The 20,059-nt window shown below is 50.0% G+C and overlaps 4 protein-coding genes across 4 annotated transcripts; 2 read left to right on the top strand and 2 right to left on the bottom strand.

Annotated features, from left to right (window-relative positions):
- Nucleotides 1-837: 837 nt before the first annotated feature.
- Nucleotides 838-3,324, bottom strand: BJY04DRAFT_215487 (SEC61-beta family protein; the record flags this gene model as incomplete). Its single annotated transcript, XM_073715492.1, has 6 exons — nt 838-872; nt 932-1,268; nt 2,179-2,442; nt 2,495-2,689; nt 2,739-3,177; nt 3,242-3,324. 6 exons carry the CDS (start codon nt 3,322-3,324, stop codon nt 838-840), a joined length of 1,353 nt encoding a protein of 450 aa, XP_073574338.1.
- Nucleotides 3,325-5,325: 2,001 nt separating this feature from the next.
- BJY04DRAFT_182701 (uncharacterized protein) lies at nt 5,326-6,498 on the top strand. The gene has a single exon (XM_073710365.1). It carries the CDS (start codon nt 5,799-5,801, stop codon nt 6,270-6,272), a length of 474 nt encoding a protein of 157 aa, XP_073574337.1. The 5' UTR covers nt 5,326-5,798; the 3' UTR covers nt 6,273-6,498.
- Nucleotides 6,499-6,794: 296 nt separating this feature from the next.
- BJY04DRAFT_215486 (Mysoin-binding motif of peroxisomes-domain-containing protein) lies at nt 6,795-10,593 on the bottom strand (the record flags this gene model as incomplete). Its single annotated transcript, XM_073715491.1, has 8 exons — nt 6,795-6,812; nt 6,882-7,168; nt 7,232-7,661; nt 7,714-7,754; nt 8,613-9,697; nt 9,755-10,236; nt 10,288-10,487; nt 10,545-10,593. 8 exons carry the CDS (start codon nt 10,591-10,593, stop codon nt 6,795-6,797), a joined length of 2,592 nt encoding a protein of 863 aa, XP_073574336.1.
- Nucleotides 10,594-12,823: 2,230 nt separating this feature from the next.
- Nucleotides 12,824-15,346, top strand: sha1 (putative calmodulin-binding protein Sha1). Its single transcript, XM_073710363.1, has 2 exons — nt 12,824-14,734; nt 14,780-15,346. Exons 1-2 carry the CDS (start codon nt 12,889-12,891, stop codon nt 15,157-15,159), a joined length of 2,226 nt encoding a protein of 741 aa, XP_073574335.1. The 5' UTR covers nt 12,824-12,888; the 3' UTR covers nt 15,160-15,346.
- Nucleotides 15,347-20,059: the final 4,713 nt, after the last annotated feature.

The following is a 20,059-nucleotide window of genomic DNA, read 5'->3' as shown; positions in this document are numbered from 1 at the left end:
GAGCCCGAACCTGACCCCGAACATGGGGTTCGGGTGGATGAGACTCAATCGCTCCGGGTTCCCCAGATTAGACGCTGCATGCGAGACCCTGCTCCTGGCAAACTCGATCGATAAGGTTCAGGCGACGGCATTTGTGCTTTCTCAGACCTATCAAGGTTCAGACATCGACAAGGATTCTCGTGAAGTGGCATATCTACCCGACCCGTTGGTGTGGGTGGTTGTTGATATATCTCGACCCTGGCGATAGGTGGCCGGGGACTTGAACGGGTGATCTGGTTGTATACACTATCGTTGAGGTGTAAGCACCGATAGCGGCAGTAAGGAGTTCTTAGAAGCGAATGAGACCACGAGATAGGCGAAACTCTACTATACAGATACATTATTTCCTAAAGTTGACTTGACTGACTGACTCTGCATTGGCTTGACGTATGCGATTCCGAGCACCGAATGCAAAATGATAAATAACACAAATGATAAGAAATATCTGTCCCAAAACCCATGCTGCAGACAGGTATTGGCTCTCAAGCACTCCAGCAAAAAGAGAATAGGGTGAGTGGTATCCTGTGCATTGTAGCGTTCCAAGCTCACCGGCGCATGGAACGACACAGACAGAAGGAGTACCAAGGGGTATATGATTTTCGAAGGTTCAAGAGGTGGGTTGGTAGGTGAATCGGTTCGTGCTTCTCCAGTTGTCTATGCAAGCAAAATGGTTCGCATTTCACCGAGCAAATCTCCGGTTTCCCAGGTCCACGCTACTAAGGTGTAACACGTTTCCACTACGCCCACATAGACTCACGCACTTTCAAGAGGGGAAATTATATGCGGTCGAGAGTGCGTTCACGAAGAGAATTTGCGGGTGATCTTGGCAATAACTAAACGAGCGCACTCATTAGTTCCACCACTCAAAATATCATCAAGGACAAATACATACCATGCAGACCGACAACCGAGAAGATGAAGCCCAAGCTAAGAACCAAGACAACAACAGGGTCGACCCTCAGACCAGGGCTCTCATCCGTGTACAGCTTGAGCATGGTGCTGGAGGAACCGCCAGCGCCGGCAGCACGGGTTGAGCTAGGGCGGGCATTGCGAATGGACTCCTTGTGGTCGGCGGCGGCGCGGCGGCGCATGGCAGCGCGAGGGCCACCGGGAGGAGTGGGAGAGGAAGGGCGGTTGACGGAAGAGACACCGGAGGCAGCGCCAGCGGACTTAGAGTCAGGGCCGGACTCGGCACCTGATGTGATAGGAGAAGCAGCGCGGGGAGAGGCCTTCAGGAGTCATGTTAGCATGTCAATTTGGAGGACAGCAGAGAGACAATTGTGGATGAATCGATCCGAAGTTTGAGCGACTGTCTCGATGATCGACAAAAAAGGGTCACTCACCATTGTGTTAGAAGAACGGGATTTGGAGTCAAGAGGAATCAGCGAAAATCAGAATATAATACAGCAACAAAGCCGGAAAGTAGAGGAAAAGGATTGACCAAAGGGAAAAGGAGAGGAGGGTTGTCAAGGGAGCAGGTCGAGGTCAAGAAGGTGAGGTGAGGTCTGGAGGCGTTCCAAAGAGGCCACGCTCACGATTTCCACTGGTCTGGTATGGTCACGTATGGTCATTCTTTCGACCCCCAGCCTGTACAGCCAACCACGATCTATCATTCTACTCCTCAGGAGTAACGGAATTTAGCCTCTGAACAGCTTCATGATGCAACCTCACGGATAATTTAGCACCAGATATATTCATAAAAATGTGACTTTTGTGTAGATGCACAGAAGCGCACAAGTGTAGATAGCTACAGAGGAAAGAAACGTGATCATGATAATTGACATAAAAAAGCACCTAATAAATTCGAAGCATACAGAGATGTCATCAAGCAAACGCTATGGGTACCTGGAACTGAAATAGGACAAACCCGCGCAATAAATAAACCCCAGACTGTATAGGTACTAATAGCCATAAACCCAAGGAACGTAGGAAAAGGTATCATATCGCAAATCTTCGAAGACGCCTGGTTCAATGTCCAGACCAAAAAAAATGGCCAAATGTGTAGCATATATAGATCGAGCACTTTCCAATCGAGTGCTCCGAAGCCTCCGATGTGCCCAAGTGAAAGAACGGACCACGAGCACTTTTGTGTCTCGCCACACGAGTCTTGGCTCAGTCAATCATCATTCGGGTGGGCACTTGACCCTCAACATTCGTCAACTCAGTAGAATTCTTCTCCCCATCCTTAGTCTTCGCCTTCTTGTTGATGTGAGGCTTCAACCCCTTGTGGAAGTTGTGCATGCACATGCAAGCATTGACAATCGTCGCCACGATCAGAACAAGAGTAATGATGGCGAAGAATGTCAAAGACCGTCGAGCAAGCATGTACTCGTTGGCAGTTCTTGGTTGGTACATACGAACCAGCTTGAACAGGAAGTATGCCATGGCTGCGAAATAAAGAAGCTAGTCATCATTAGTATGGTAAAGTACGAAGAACGGTTGGACGGAGACATACAATGATAGCGATCATTCCAATAGAACTCTCCCGGCGCACGAAGAATGCCGCAAATAGTAGGATAATAATTGTTACGGGAATAGCGGCGGTCGTAAGGGCGAATTCGATATCTTGTCTGTTGGTTACAATAACAAGGAACTGAACTGTGAAACCAAGGAAGAAGAAGAAATCGAATTTGAGCAGCGCGATGTAGATCTAGCAGATATTAGTATGCTGCTCATTCTTGCAAGTAATGACAACAAACCTGATATGTCAGATAACGCCGCTTCATTCGCAGATCAGCACTGATGTGCTTGTAGATGGACCATGCAAATTCATCATACAACTTCCAGGCAACAAGCGTCATCAAGAGTGTGCCCATCGCGACAACGATCGGAATAATGATTAAGAACGGTTGCGTTTCGCCCCAGATGCTGTCGCTGATAACGCCGTTCTGCGTCAAAATTCCCACAGCTTCCTTGATTTGGTCGATTTGTACCGCTCCATAAACCAACAGTCCCACGTTGCAAAAACACAATCCGATAATCTGAATGGTATTTTTGAGGCGTAGCGCATCGTAGACGAGGATCAGCTCGTAAATGAAACCGAAACTGTACAGAGCCAGGAAAGTCGGGATCGTTTTTGATGAACCCACAGCTTCGGCTTCTGGCTTGAGTTGGATCTGGAAATTAGCGAAAACATAACTGCACAATCCTCGGTGTTAGTTTGGCTGCAGAAAAAAACCATGCATCATTTGCTGCAACATACCATTCCAGGGCGAGAGTGATGATTGTTTGGACGAGGGTGACAATGGCAAAGGACCATGTCCACATAGTATTTGGTTTGTACATCTTGCGTGGTGCAGGACTTGGAGTCACATTTGTATATCCTTCCCTCCCACGAAAACCCCCGTTATCCCGTCTGAATGTCGGATCGAAGGACCCGCCAAGCAGGGAAGCCCTCAAACCTTGAGGATGAATTTTGGCGAAGTGCTCCGGGCCGGAGCGCGGGTCTTTTATTGGGTCGGACTGTGAATTCGATATGGCGGCTTACCACCGAAATTGTGGTGGAAGTGCGGTTTTGTGTGATTGCAAGGAGGTGTGGTAAGACCGGTCGGGCCTGTTGTGTCCTCCTGTCCCTGAGACGGTTTCTCTTCGAAGCCGTTTGCTGTCTCAGGAGGTCGGATCTGACAAAAATCCAACAGGCACTGAGGGTGAGCTCCCCAGCGAGCAGATAACCCAGGAAAACCTCCTGGCGGTCGAACGATAGACTGGGGTGAGTTGAGTTGAAGAAACTGAGACGGTCGCAAAAACGATGGATGGGATGGATGAGCGAACGCTGGTGGTTGCCAAGCCGCCTGTGACACGCTCTGGGTTGCCGGGCGGGGAGGCTCACATCGATCGTTAGGGCGATGTTCGAAGGCTGAGCACCTGCAGGCTGGTGAACACGAAGTATGGCTGAGGTTCGATTGAAAGAAGCGAGTGTTGAAAAGCGAGGGAATAAGGTGGGTAAAGAATGTAAGAGGCCGAGCGAGATGCCTCGGAATGGTGGCTGAGGCACGACAAGGCTGGCAAAATGAGATGAAGAGAAAAAGCAGACAAAATTTGATGAAGATGATCAAGAGATGGCAAACCTGGGGGACACGAAACGGCGGGAGAGTCCGGTAATTTCCCAGGCACCTTTTTGCTATGAGGCTAGTTAACCGTGGTTTAAGGAGAGGATCCTGTTCCACTTTTACAGGCACAGGGCCACGAATTCACGACACCTCAACAAAGTCAATTACTCCGCTGGAGTCCAGACGCTCTTCCAGAACCTTTCTCCCAGGCAATAAAGGCTGACAGCTAACGGTGGCCTTTCCTGTTTCTATCGACACTATTGATCAGGTCTCCCCAGTACACGAATATTAATAATATTGCTGCCAATCTTCTAAAAATACCGGTGTTGCTGCTAAGTCTATCCCGGATCTACACACGGCACATCAGTTCAACATCCATCAACTGCTGAGACTGGATGTTTCTGATAAGTTAATCTCCATCCGTTTCCCGAGATACCACGCCGGGTTCTCTGAGATCTTATACCCTAGTCCAACTCCAAATCTTCGCTTAGAGCAGCGCAAGCAGCGTGCTCGCGTGCCGGGTAGTTGCGTTCCCTGCACGTCGGCACTTGCTGATCCTGTATCATGATCCTTACGGAGTGGATGTGAGAATTCCAATCCCGGCTATTTATAGTCTCTACCCTCTCACAGACGTGGTATGAAAGAGATGCGCATTGCGAGGGCCATTCTGCGTTGCAGATGCATATTCAAATGCACCTCCCGTTCGCCTTGTTCCTGGTTTCAATGCAATTGATCGGCCGATCAGACAAAACAAAACTTCGCTTCTACAGGGCGTATGGAGCTACGAACTAGCTCATCCATGATCCATCAAACACACTATTAGTACTTGGTAGCATTTTCTCTGACCATGCGCAGTAAGGCCCGTTTGTCCGGATGTACCGTGGAGTGTGGCGGTGGCTTGTAGCATGAGAGCCACTGTGCCAAGATAGGAAGAAGAGTGACTTGGTCGGCTGGCAGGGAGCCTGAGAAGAAAGCCGAGCTTGTGCTTTGGTATTGCGTCCCTGGCAAGTATTCTCATGACGTCTGCGCTTTGTTGTCGTCACCTTAATGTGTCAGGGAAGATTTGAAAACGCCTTGGTGCAACGCTTGAGATGTTGAGCCGGGTGACTCGGCACCAAAATATATCGTGGATCTTACCACAAGGTGGTATATGTGAGCAGTGAAGCCGCGTACCCTGTTGGTAGAGCGTGGAAACAATTTAAATTGACCGTTGATATTATAATACAAGTACTGCACAAGTAGCTGAGCATGATAGAAACCCATGACTTAGCTCTTGAAGACTTTAAGTTCTGCAACAGCTGACATGGTCATTTGAGCACATATCCTGAGGCAGCCCGCGCCCATACCGCAGAAGACATTGACCTCTGCAACCCAGCCTGTACTGTAGCACCCAGAGCTTCCGGAGCTTCCATGGCCCCCGTACATTAGAAAACAATAAGCAACATGCCAGCAAGAGCACCAAAGCCAGCGTCTCTAACGATATATCTCACGTGACTGACCACACACTACCGAAACCAGCAAGCGGTCAGCCCCACCACCGCCTTGACTCACCCAAAAATAATTTCCTCCCACCAAGCTCTCCCTCTCTCTTTCTTCCCTCAAGCGCCATCCCCCCAATGCTGCGTTTCTTTGCTACACACGGTAGACACGTCCCCAGCGACGTCGTCTCGCCCCTGCCTGACCACCAGTCAGCAGGAAAACCCCCTGCAAATGAGAAATTCGGAGGAATCTTCACCCCACCAACCCGCCCTTGTTATCTCTCCTTTTATGGAGAGAGAGGGCCGGTACTACCCGCAAGGGTCTGGTGTGAGCACTTCTACATCTGCAATCGGCATCAGAAACTTCGGGGCAAGGTCTTCCGTCAAACGAGGTCCTTGGTTTCCCCCTGGGAGAGTCATTGCGAAGATTGTGTGTGCCCTGTGTGTCCTTGGGCCCGGGGTGCGACACTTTAGTGCAATACGCAGCGTGCTGTGGTCTTGTTCTGGCTTGCTAGGCGGGATCTGGTATCATTCGATTCCGATTATTCTGGGGGGATGGCGCTTCATCCTTTTTTTTTCTCAGGTTAGTTTTTACTCCCACCCTCCCTCTGTTTGGATGTTTTTGGAGGGGCTGGAAAGAGTGGTTATGTTGGCCTTGCTAATTTGTTGGGCTGGGATGTGGCATTTTGGATGCTGTGTCCTTTAGGGGTTTCGGTTGCAAGTTACTGGTGCTTGTCAAGGTTGGCTTTTGTGTGCCATGTGGGTTGAGATTGGGGATTGGAGTTGTGGATGATCTTTACGAGATAATTTGGATATGATGATGTTTTGGTTGCTGTTTGTGTGAGCTGTTGGTCGTGCTCTGAATGAAGTTACATGTACTGGGGTTCTGCTATAGCTACGGAGTACAATAAAGCTTGTCTTGCCTGACTAGATCTGGTCACTGCCCTTCAAAGTATCACGTAGGACTATCTCGCCTGATGTCTAATTGGTATTATAAAAGAAGACTTCTATCCGCCCGGATATCTGGTCAACTTGAGGGATATTTTTAACATAGAGAAAATAAAAACAAACGGAAAAAAAGAATTGAGAGATGCACGCAATCAATCATCGATTCATTGACGCCCTAAACATCCTCTTCATGGTCATAAAGTAGTTCAGTCCGTGGCTTGCAGAGCAATATGTCTTGCCCCGCCTTCCCTCCTCACATAATCCTCCCAAATCCACTCCCTTACTCCTCATCACCAATCTAAGAAATATCCATTGGTATACTTTCCAAGCTTTCATAGTTGTTTGGGGAGTCATTGTTAGTACTTACCTTAGGTGCGAGGTAGAACCTCAGGTGGCCACTTCCGAGACCGTACTCGACAAGTAGGGGAACCTCCTGCGAGAGGCACAGGGTGACCTTGCTGGAGAGGTTGGTGGCCTTGCAGAAGTTGACGAGGTATTTGAGGGAGAAGGTGAGGGCGACGGGTTCGCTGAGGACAATGGAGACGTTCTGGTCGGGCTTGTCAACGCTTGTGTGTTGGCGGATGGTGACGGCGCCGCTGCCAATATCGCCCTGGCAGGAGAACTTGACGCCTTCCTTTGTGGCTTCGATGACGACTGTTGAAGTAAATTAGAGAGGTTTCAGAGTTACCGCATAAGTGGCGGGCAAGGGTAGCTCACCCGACTCGGAAATGTTATTCAGATCCCTGCAAATCCGCTGAAACTCGCCCGCGGGCATCTCAACCTGCGCTGCGTACTCCGTCTCGGGGATAGCCAAGTGCTCTTGGTCAATGTCCATCAGCTTGATATCGTACTCGCTCAGCCTGTCTGTCTCCGCGCTCTCGAACATCAGGTTGACGACATCTGGAGAGTCGTCCGCCTTCAGTGTCAGGATGTCTTCATTTTGAGCAGCACGTAGGACCTTGGTGAGCGAGGCCAGATCGATACCAAGGGGGATGTTGCGGTCGCAGCGGTAGGGGGAGAAGCCCTCAGCCTTGAGGAGCATGGAGACAAGGGCGACGTGGGAGTTGTCCATGGCTTGGAGGGCGATTCCGGAGTCATTGCAGTCGAAGTTGCAGTACTGCACGAGATCTTTGATGGCGTCGACGACCTGGAGATTGTGAGTGGTAAACCGATAGAAGATGGAATGTGGGTTGGCGTACGCGCTTGAGGAGACTGGCCTGTTCTAAGCGGGCTTCCAACACTGTTCTTGTGGTTAACAGGTGTCAATGAGCTGGGATTCATTCCCAGCTACTTACTCTTGACGAGCTGTGTGTGGTGTTTGTGGGTCGGGTGGTATAGTGTGGGATGAAGTGAGATTTGTAGGGGTTGAAGCAAGACAGAGTTATTAGGATGATTATATGAGAAGACAATGTCCAAAGAGTAGGAAGAGAAGTATGAAGTGTGAATTGCTGAAAAGTGAAGAAGCTGGGAGATTTGAAGGTGAGGAGAGCATCTGGCCGTGAATTTCGCGTTCGAGGGGTGGGGAACCCACGCGCGTGAAGGCGCCAGCGCGCGTCCCTGCCTGGGGCCTGAGGCTTTCCAATATGAGCACTTTGGGCTTAGTCTCGCTTCACGCAGCAAGGAAAGAGATCCAGGATCCATCCACCTGGGCATGCTCGACACCCCAATCTGGAGCTTGAGATATGATATGATGATATTAATCGGATTCATAGTATTCGAGTGTACACTTATGTTGTCAATCTTCCGGCGCCTGGCTTGAAATCCCACCGAGTATATAACGCCTGGCAAGATTGATAAGGATACAATGGACAAGATATTTTACAGAAAGGAAAGAAAGAAAAAGAGAGTATCCAACTGAATCGCCGGATGATCACCAATAGATAGATAGAAGAAGACAAAACGACCCCAACACCGAGCGCCAGCCATTCCTATAGAGTCTGGGTATCAATCGCGCAATAGGGCTGAGCGACAAAAAATCCGAGGCAATATGTGCAGAGCCAAAGAGAAGATTATATATTTATAAGGCTCCAGGGAAGGAGCCGATTGTCGTAAGCAGAGTGGTATCACAGACTCGTGACCCGTTTCGAGGTTGTCGTACGCGGCCTCTGCTTAATCACCATCTCGAGCTCCTTGAGCATATGAGTATTGGCGTCCATACGATCTCGCGCCGCAGCCTGCTTAGCTCGATCTTCTTTTACCCGTGCGATACGCTCTTCTCGGGTCAAGGATGCTCTCTTGTTTCGTGATGGGAGGGCAACGGCCTCAAAAATTTCCTCAACATCGTCGATGCTGTAGTTGATGCCTGAAACAGGCCTGCTCTCGCCGTTCAGGGCTTTCAGCGCGTCTGAAGGACTACCTTCAACCGCAGTGGTGCCCCCAAGACTGGGTGTAGGTGACAAAGGAAAAAGACCGCTCGGCGGCCGCGAGCGGGCAGCACTGGACTCCTTATCCAGGCTGGTCAAAAGACTCGACTTGCCAATCTCCCATTCTTGAAGCAGCCCTCGGATATCGGTTCCGATGGATTCGTACTGGGCTATGAGCGACGCTTCCAGTTCACCAGTGTCGGTACCATCCATATCATTTGTTGATACCTCCTTGAGAATATGCATTTTTGCATGAAGGGCACGGATGCCTTGAGAAAGAGAGTTTAGCTTTCTGAACTGAGCGCGAAGGCGGTCTTTGCCGGGAGAAGCTGTTGGCAGTGGTGACGGGGGGATTGCGTCCTCCACACTGTCTTCTTCGTTCAGGATACTGGTCATTCTCTGCATGTTGTCGCCTGTTACTGTTGCCAGGCTACGCATCTGCTCGACAGCGGTGCTCCATCGCATGATGTCGGAACCACCTCCATCGGCTCCAAGAGCCAATAAACAGCAAAGAATGCTCTTCCTGACTAGATAGAGTCTTCCAAAGAGTATTCTTAGGCTTCGCAACGAAAACTGATCTTCAGTTTCACGGTCGGCAAATGTTGTTTCGACCTCTTTGAGATCAACCGTTGAGATATCGTAAATGTCGTAATATTTCGCAAGATTTGCATTATCGGTCAGTGGCTGTAGGGCTTGCTGTGCTTGAAGATAACGCTCTAGCATAACATAGAAGCACTCAGATACGGTGCGACGGAGTCTTAAACACCGCCGAACTTGAGTCTGATCCTCAAGTCTACTTACTGGAGGAAGGGGGGTACTTCTGTAACCAGGTTAGCATATTGCACGTTCAGTTTGCGCTGTCCATGTAAGAGCTCACATTCGGTAGCCCCTGGAGACCAGCTCTACCTCCTGTATTAGTACCACCGATGCTGAAGCCGCGGAGTCAAATCCTTGGGCATTGCCAATCAGCAACACGGCCGCATCGACAGCTTGATGCCGCAGGTACTTGAGCCACTGTCGCCTGGCAAAAGCATAGAACAACACTCCTAAGACCGGGATGAATACCAATAGAACCCCGACCTTTCGAGGATTGATATCTGTTCCTGCCCGAGGCCGACACCAGTGTAATAACCAAGCGACGGAGAATGAAGTTGACGCGGTCACAAATGCGCCTTGTAAGCCCAAGGTTGTAGAGAGTGTGGGAAGGTCGGCCGAGGTGGTATTGGCCAATACATCGGAAGCGGAAGCGTAGGAAGGGGCGTTGTGTTCGTTCAACAACTGCGAAGCGACAATAACATAGCCAAATTGTTCCAAGAACCTTTCATTGTCGCTTCGGGTGAGTCGCGAATTCAATGCAGACTAGAACCGCCTATTAGCTTGCTTTTTGGAAATAATTTCGCGGAGACATACCGTGCAGACATCGTAGAGTCGACCCAGAGCGGCCGTCTGACGCGACGCTCTGAGATTAAGGGGGTGTGGTAGTTTATTCCGTATTCGAGTTTGGAACTGCGACGCTCCTCGAGGGGCAAAATCGGCGGCGGTTGAATCAGATAAATCGTCTCCGTTGTCGAACTCCTTAACCGGCCAGTCCGGATCGTGTTCGCCTTCTCCTAGAAGCCAGAGCATTAGATCGTTTTTCCCAATGTGATAGGGACTGCCCAACTGACCTCGAAGATATTCAGCCAGAGGCGAGTTCTCATAAACCAAGGCTTCCATGACCTGTGCTCATTCCGTATACTCGAAGATGGTGGAGCGTTCGAGGGTAGTCTGTTTCGGATTCGAAAGGAACGAGTGCGAAATCGTAGCAGTAGAAATGGTGGATAAATGACTATGAAGAGAAGGAAGTGAGGGAGAAAGACGAGGAGTATTGTGCTACTCCAGAGCCATGTCTTTGAACTCCTGAAAGGGACAGCCAACCGCCGGCGAAGAAGCAGGTACCGAAGATTGGGAAGTCGAACGCGTGAGGGGGGAGTGTGCGGTGGACGCAGGCACAGGTAGAATATATTTCAATTACACTCTGTGTTGATAAGTGCTCTGACCTCCCTGGCAGTTGAATATGCAAGACAGAAGACGGTACTGCAGAGAGCCACGTTGAAGATCAGTCGGCCATCTGGGGAAAGGGAGGTGGAAATGGAGCGATGGTCGAATCGGAGTTAGGATCACGAGTGGTTAAACGGGCTGGCCGGAGCTACTGCTGGTTGAAGTAACGACTCAACGGCCTGAGCGACTCGCCCCACTGCTAATCTCGGTCTTGCATTAAGTATAGATTGATATTTGATAGATATCCCCATGAGCTTTGAGGGGATCAAGTGCATTTGTACACAACAGGATTGTTCTGGTGAGATTGGAGGCTCTTGTGATAGTGACACACTTCCCCGTGTGGGCCGAGGTCCCAACTGGTGACCGCAACGTCCCCTGCTTTCAGCTGCGAGTGCGACCCACGGTTTGAAAGGATTCCTACTTTTAGACTTTAGTGCATTACTCGGATCTTCAAACGCAACGTTTGTTTCAGAAGTGTCCAAAGAGGTGGCCGACTCGCCGAGTGCATTGTTCGAAGTTTAATCTTGATCCCTTACTCTCGTGCGCCTGTCAGCAAGGGCGTAGGAATATCACTTCCGATAGGGCCCGGGACTCGGGAGACTCAGAGGCTGAGACTAGAATTCGAGATTCAAGACCCAGGACGCTAAGGCAGCCAACACTTATCGACCCTTGCAGAAATATCCTGCATAGGTGCATCATTTTTTCCACCGGAGCGCGGACGGAATATCGCCTTGCTCGAGATATTTAGACTTCCTGCCATTTTGCTTTTGCTTAAGAGCACCTTCATATGCTAAGTCTTTTAGAATACAACCAATTGCTCGGTTAGATTCAGAACATCCCCTGGACACTGTTCCTGGTCGCTGTTGAAGATGAGGTTTATAGTTCTGCCTCAGGCCATTGATTGCCAAGGCGTTGCACTGGCAACGAGATAATTGTCAACATCACGTCCCTCGGGGACGAGACAAGTCACCCCAAGTCTTTGTAGAGCAGCCATGCAGGAAACTCGCCTGTTCCTTTTCTAGATTTAACTTCCTATTACTCTGCATAGCTAAAAGCTGTTGCATTCTTTGATAGTCATAAATTGAGATCTCTTTCGCCTCGCCTGATCAAACGTTGGCAACAAAATCCGCCGGGCCGACGCCATCAATCCCGCTCCATATCTGCCGAGAAATTGACACTATGTCCGGGTATCTACACGAAGTTGCGACGCCCTGTCCTCGGCGGTCTAAAAGAACCGGGGATGAGCGTGACACCGAGAGCGACCCGTTCGACAGCCCGTGGAACCCCGATACTACTAGCAACATCGACTTCACAACAGAGATAAAGGTGTCAACCCTGACAGGGGCGAAACCCAAGCGGAAAACAAAAACTGCATCATTTACCATACACAGCGATCTCGGTGATGAGGCCGCTTCAGCCCGCGAAACGTTGAAGCCGAAAAGAGAAATCAAACCGGCTATTACTACTGCAAGCCGCAAGACTTCGTTGCTCGCACAGCCGGCACAGAGATTTCGTCCTAGAGTCAGCTTTGCTCCCAGTCCACTCAAGCATTCGAAAACGCGGGACAATGTTGAGCACACAAAGCGAAACACGAAGCCTGACGTGGAGAAGAACAATGAACTTCTCAGGCGTATCAGTGGAAGTGGAGAGAGTCCTCCGGCAAAAGATGCGTTGAAGGGGAACGTACGCCGGAATACGGCCTACATACCCCCGGAAGCCACCACAGTGGCTAGCGTGTTTATGGGACTATTCAGCCCGCTCAAGTCTAACAATACCGAGCCTCCCACTTCTGAGGATACTCAGGTTGGAAGCTTGGAGCTGCAGTTAGCAAGGAAACGGCAAGAGAAGCGGTCTTTGGCCTCTTCTCCGGGCCGTGTCCCATTGAAAGCTAGTTCGAAAATTGCACAAGAGTCGTACGACAAAGTCGATGTGCCTGGCAAGAACGGAGGCAAAGAAAATATACCTCCAGGAATGGTGCTAGTCAACAGCATGGGAAAAGTCAATAAACCGACCAAGTTCGACAGCTTTATGAGCGAAAAGGTCTCGCCATCCAAGGGGGTCTTTGAGAAGACCCGAGGCGTAATTGCACCAAGCCCTATTAGCAAACCTCTCGCGGCAAGATCAACCAACAAACCAGTACACAAGACAGATGTCATCAGTCAACCCACCGTTGCATCAAAGCCGGCTCTCAGTAGAAAGCGGTCAATCAAGACAGCACCGAAGGAATTGGTTGAGAGGAGCTCTACTCTATCGAACACACTCGGAGCATCAAGGTCGGTGATGAGTTCATCTATCAGCCGGAGCAGCCTGAAGCGCATCAATCAAGAATACCCGCTGGTCCCCGAGAACATTACAAGCCCTGCAATGTACGATGACAGTTGGCTCTCACACCAGGAGGTGATTTTGAGTCAGCTGATCAACGGACTATTCCAGGATACAGACGGCGATGCCAAGATAGAGGATCCTATCGGGCTTCGACGTAAGCTTCTTCAAATCTACCAGGGCCCATACTTTACAAACCTGTATCAACGGCTCCATGCATCAATGTTATACGGTGCTTTGAGCATTCCGAAGCATGTCCTCGGCAAAGCTAGTCGCCTCCGGCAGGACTTGGGACTGAAGCGAAAGTTTATCGACTTCTGGCTCCAGACTTATGAGCCTAAAGCGCTTAGAGCTGCGCTTGAGACAGTCACTGGCAGAATGATCACTGTCAGCAAAATGAGCTCAGGTAGCCTCCAGAGACCAGCAGACGAAGTTTCCCCGTTTAAGGGAAAAGCATTAATGAAAAGGCTCGAGAAGTTCTTGGATGCGTTTCTCATACAGAACCAGGATATGGATCAAGAGTCCTTTGAGTCCAGCGATAGTCGTGACAAGACAGACGCACCAGCTGCTCTGTATCGCCGGACTGTTCTTCGCAGCATGATGTTGGTGATTCTTCTGGACAATGCAAAGACGACTACCGAAACATCCCTTTCTCGTTGCCTATTTCTTGCCTCGTCACCATACAAGTCCTCCCTTGCTGTCCTCCAAGGACTTGCTCGATTTCTGCTTCCGTCCTGCGGGGACATCAACAAAGCCATTGGGCAACTGGACTGCCAACTGAGCTATGAGCAACGCCCCCTGGACGAGTACAATTATGCCATCTCAAATCTTGCTGTTGACCTGAGAGACGGCGTCAGACTGACGAGGATTGTTGAACTACTGCTCTATCCTTTAGCGTCTCGCCAGCAGAGAACAAACACACTCTCTAAGGATACACCAGATACCCAGCGTTCACTGTCGCAGCGCTTGAAACTTCCATGTCTAGGCCGTGCAGTAAAGGCATTCAATGTGAAGGTAGCTCTAGACGCGCTGGCCACCACATCAGAAGGTCGGCTGCTTGTCAGCAACATTCGCGCTGCAGACATCGTCGATGGACATCGCGAGAAGACCATCGCACTCTTGTGGGGGCTTGTGAGCAAATGGGGCCTGCCTGGGCTGGTTGATATGGATGATTTGTCGCAGGAAATTGGGCAGTTAAAACAGAGGGCCATTTCTGCTGGGTATGAGGTAGAGACCTTCAGTCGTACGTTGAATGACCTTGCACAAATTGGTGAGCCTGCTGTACTGCTCGAACAATGGGCTTCTCTCGTGGCTCAACTCAGAGGTCTGCGCCCTGAGGATTTGCCGACAAATCTCAATGGTGGTAGAGTCTACGAGTACATTTTGGATGAATACGAAGGGCATCTCATAGACCTTGACCAGACTACTGTGTCTACGGACGGCAAAACGCCCCTAGAAGCTCGACTACGAGCTCTAGGGTGCAGCTCTCCATTCGGTGAGTCTATTTCTTCCCAGAACTTAACTATTCTAACAGTACCAGTCAACATTGTATTCCCCAGCCATAAAACCTATATCCTCGACGCTCATTCCGCCACCGGCGCTCTTGCGTTCCTCTGCTCTCGACTTCTTCCAGCCGCGAAACGTGTCCGCGCAGCGACGGTTCTTCAAAGTGCATGGCGACGCGTCCTTTTCAAGCGAGAATCTCGGAAGCGAGTCATGGCTAGAGACATTGCGCGTCAATGTGCGGCCGTCGTACAGACCAAGGACCGGATCCTCTGGGCAAAGAGTGTAATTGTGCATTGGTGGAGACTTAATAGGGAAAGTCGACGACGGAGGAGGACAACGGTATCAGCGACAAGGACAAAGTCGCTTTCGAGGAAATCCACTAGAATCCCCCTGCGCTGTATGAAGCACATATGATTTGTTTTCTATGCACTACACATGGCACACAACGTCTTCTCCTTTTGTACTGCCACATCAGTCGTTATGTCCAGAATAGGTTGGGTCTAGGGACTTGATACTTTCATTGTATACATTCGCTTCATTTATCACTTTACCTTTATTACTGTCTGTCCAGAAAACACCGATCTTCTGAAGCACGTCACCACAACCTTGGAAGTTTTCAACTACATATAACTATATATACCTATCCATGCAATGCGCGGGTAGATACGAGCAGGCTCGCTAGCTCCTTCTGTAGCTGGCCTCCCCTCTGACACACTGTGATTCCAACTTTGAGCCATTCTTGTAATCCCCATTAATACCCAGCCATGACGCTAGCTAACAGTGAAATACTTTTTGGACTCCTTCCTGTTGAGATTTGGGCCGCTATAATAAATATAGTAAGTTTCTCCGTTACTACTTGAGCGCGGCTCATGGACCTAACCCGCTGTGTAGCTACGCTGTGAGCGATTGGATAACACTTCGGTCATTGAACTTGTCGTGTCGCGACTTCCATGATATCGTCTCACCTGTCTTATTCAGGATTGTCCGTATCCAGACCCCGCTACCACCTGTCGGCAATCCAGACACAGAAACAACCGAGAAAGCAAACTGGCACCCGCTTCTTGAACTCGACGGGCGTGGGGATGTGCACCGTTATGTCAGGTGTCTCATTTTCTCATGCGGGCCTATAGACGATAAACAAGAGCATGATGAGTCAATGCTAAGGTTTATAGAGAGTCTGCACAACTTGGACGTCATCAGGTGCGGATGTTTGATCCTATTCAGAGTCTACAGATACCAGAACTAAGACTGCTTTTGGCCAGATGGCGTGGCGCACCATTTCCTCCGCAGGTGATTCAGAGTCTTAACAGCAAACACTCGCCGCCTGCCCTCCATTACGAAGGCGTCCCGGATCCGCTTATCGGCCATCCTCTGCTCATAGGGGCTTCTTATATCAAGTCCCTCAGTCTTGACTGCACTCCAGACCCAACTCAGCAACAGCAGGTTATTAATCTGTTGGGAGATGTTATTCCGTCCTTCTCAAATCTAGAGCGGATGATACTCAAACAACCCTTGGATTGTGAGTGGGCGTGCGACGGTTACCCAAGACCCAGGCCCGCCTTATACCTACCCTCCAATGCTACGCTGCCTCCCTCGCTGAAGATCCTCTCCTTTGCCAATTTCACCTTCAACGCTGAAGCAGCAGCAGGCTGGGCACGGTGCTTGCAGCCTGTAAATCTTCATCACCTGGGACTAGATGGAAATAACCAGATGTCAGACCTGATTGAAGCGCTTTCCGGCCGCATCCCAGGTCTACGGTCCTTTGCGGTTCGAATCTTGGACGTCTCAACCCGTAGGATGTTTCCACCGCCTCTAAAGATACTAGATCGATTCTTACAGCACATTACCCACCTGGTGTGTTTTGATGCCTATGATCTCCCCAAGGTAATTCTTGAGTCGGTAATCCATCATCACGGCCAGCATCTCCGGCAGCTCCGCTTCCGGCAAACAACAAATCCGCCCGCGCCAGAAGAGAGAGGGTGCCCCTTTGACCCTTCACAGATAGTGCAGCTAACTCTCCACCTCCCCCATATCGAAAGAGTAGGCCTTGATATCCGCCTAGAGCATGAGATCGTAAGTTCAAGGCAGACATTCAGCGTCAAGCTAACCAGATGATGATTGCTAACAATACTCAACTCCAGCCATACGAGTATCTTGACGCCCTAGCTCACTTCCCCCGTCTTAAGCACATAGAGCTTGACGCGTCCACACACAAAACCGCGGACTCAGGGCGAGCGCCCTGGCTCAACGCGTCAATTACTGAGCAAATTTTTCGCTATGTTGACAAGCAGACAACGAACCAGCTACAGAGCCTTGACATCAAAGTAGGTGGATGGAGCGGTTCTTGATCAAGTTCGGCAACAGGCGGTTTCGGAATACGTTCATCTAAGCGGCCTGGTGGGAGACAGGAGCTGCAGGCTCTAACCCAGTACATGTGGAGCGCCTTGAGTGCACATTTGATGGCCCCAGGTCCCTTGTAGAGAGCATGTATGAGCAGACGATGCACGCGGCCGGGCTCTGGGATTCGTCTTCGGCGGTATTGAAGCCACTAACTTGGTGAATGAAGAGGGCATACGGAGAATCTTCAGACTCAGATATAATTGTACTTGTCTGGTTCGAGCTCTATTTCATTATGATCCATGAGATTTTCTGACTAGAGGCGTACACGCTGTGGTATCTGAAGGGCTTCATAATTGTCCACCAAGTACATACATACAATCACTTTCCCAAGGCTAACAACAAAGCCTAGCCAACATCCTATTTAGCCCCTATTGCCGGCTCCTTTCACCCCACGGGCCAAGCAACAAGATCATACAAAGCCACCAAGTACTCCGTACTGAGTAGCCTAACCTGCACTGAAAGTCTGAAACAGACCAAGAACCCCAGTTGGGGCTTCAAATGCAGAGATGGTAGGACAATCGTTCTCAGGGTCAAAGAATGATTGATATCTCTAGCCTAAGGGTAGGGGAAGACTCAAAGCACGCCCGTTTCATGTCGGATCTTTGTCCTCGTGCAAGTTAACTGTACTGTAGGCAGGATAAGGTGCTGGCGTAAGCTTGCACGACATTGGGTTGAATACTCTGCAGCTGTGAAAGACTCTTTGTTCGGATTGCCATTTGCAGAGAGGACGTGTCAGTAAATGAGGTCGTTGTCTTCCAATTGAAAGTAGGTACCTCGACTAGGTGCTGTTTCAGACTTGATTTAGGGACAGCACACACCTCATCTCATCTCATCCCACTTCTACTTGGTTGTATAGAATCAATACCACTAGATATGCTTTTCTTTTGTTTGTATGGCGTCTTACGGTACTCCCTTCATACACAAAATACATACATACAGACAGACAGACTACTGACTCAATCCAATTCATATTCCTCATCATGCATATGCATGGCTCTGTTTCGTTTCGAAACAACCAAGTAAGTACTCTCATTCCATCCTCATAGAGACCAAATAGAATCTAATAGTGCAAACACAGCCTTCCAGCTCCTGTCCACGTACGTCCTGTCCACCCGCATCCAAGCCCAGCAGACAAATGACAAAGACAAAGACAAAAGCCCTCCAGCCCCCTGACTCGTACGCGTCTCATATACTGCACAGGGTCCCAACCACAGAGGGCCTATCCCCCGGAGGATAATCACAGGTCCTCGTCACCGAGGGCTGCAGCGTACCTATTTCCATATAAGGAGAATGCACTGCACCGCTCTGCTTTGCTCCTACAGTACGTGGAGTGGTGGATATCCACCTGGCGGTCCATACCGTAGTAACTATAGATCCCGATCGAGATGAGATGGAGAACCATGGCGTGTCAGTCCTGGCTCTGATATTACAGAGTATGGAGAGCGGAGTAGGTTTGATTATCATTTAGGTACCCGCATAAATCGACCCTGGATTTGGTTGTGGATGGACCCTGCCCATGCTGTACTTCGCATCGCATCGTACGCTACATGGGGTACGTACGTTCTACGTACGTACTAGCTACTCTACCTAACTACTGTATGCGCCTAGGATGGAAGGAAGACCCTGACGCAAGCCCTGGCGCCGCGCAATAGCGTCTAAAATCACCTCCGAGAGTACTTCTGATTGGGAGGTATATTTAGAGAAATCATCCCTATGCATAGAAAATAGTGATGACTGACTGATGCGATGCGCAGCAGGTTGTTAAGCAGGCACCTGGATTTCCAATCCTCGTGATTCGCCGAGGGACGCCGGATTGACGGTGGCGATGCTGCCGTCGCCAAGAGGGATCTCGGTAGTTGACGGGTGGGATTTTCAGGGTCGGAAGTCTTAGGACAGCGTACTCCAAGTTGTCTTGGGCTCAATCATTAATGGGCGTTGTTATGGCTGGGTTGATTGAAGGTGGTTGGGTTGATGGATGATGTCATTGGTACTATCGTAAGTAAGAGCGGAAGGCGGTGTGGCTGCAGCGAAGGGAGTATGTCATCCTCCCGACTCTTCGTAAGACTGTTTGTTTCATCTTCCTTCTTGGAATCTGATTTGGTGTTATTATTGCTTCTTGTTTTGTCCATCTACTTTGCCTTACGTCGGTGTGGGTGCCGACGGGAGGCTGGTGGAGGCCGTTGGGCTGGGATGTGCCGTCATCGCTACAATAGGTATCCATCTCTCCATACCCAGGTAGTTAGAGGAGTATGAGTAATATAGAGCAGTATCGCTGGAGAAATAACCCGGTAATCCGAATCTTACCAGATGGCAAATCGAGACAGCGATGAAGCCACACCGTAATATGTCCGATACCCCTGTTCGGTGGACTGAAGGACGTAGGGCTGGCTGGTTGGTTGTCTGTAGTACTTGTCGGGGAGATGTCATTAGGCAGGTCAGGACATACGTCGGCCATGCTTAAAAGAAGTCGTGGAGGAATTGGCATGACTCGCTCTTGAGCCTGACTGCGCTCACTCCGCATCAAAACCAGACAATCATACACCTTCGTAGTATTTCTCGCCGAAAAGCAGCATTACTTTCGCTCACTGCTCGCTTGGAAGCCTCACACATACTCATTCGGGTATACTATGCATTTGCATCCACCAATACTGTGGGGTAAACAAGGGCTCGCTGGTCGGTATCAGCGAACTCGGCCGGAGTTGCATGTGGAGGGCGGAAGCAGGTGCAGTGGGACATGACATATGTCCTCTTAGAAGGAGGGATCCTAGGGTATAGCCCGTCTGATATGCTTTTGGCTATCAGGGGCATTATTGGGGCGTTTCTTAGCTTCGGACGGAGGGCTATTCCTGTGCTCCGGGGATGCTCCGGGGATGATGTAATGTGTAGGGGGTGCGCTGCTGGAGTGTAATGAGAA

The sequence above is a fragment of the Aspergillus karnatakaensis genome, assembly GCF_047715665.1.
Source record: "Aspergillus karnatakaensis strain CBS 102800 unplaced genomic scaffold BJY04scaffold_10, whole genome shotgun sequence".
Classification (NCBI taxonomy): Eukaryota; Fungi; Ascomycota; class Eurotiomycetes; order Eurotiales; family Aspergillaceae; genus Aspergillus; species Aspergillus karnatakaensis.
The sequence above is the reverse complement of the archived record's forward strand: the minus strand, read 5'-3'. Positions and strand labels throughout refer to the sequence as shown.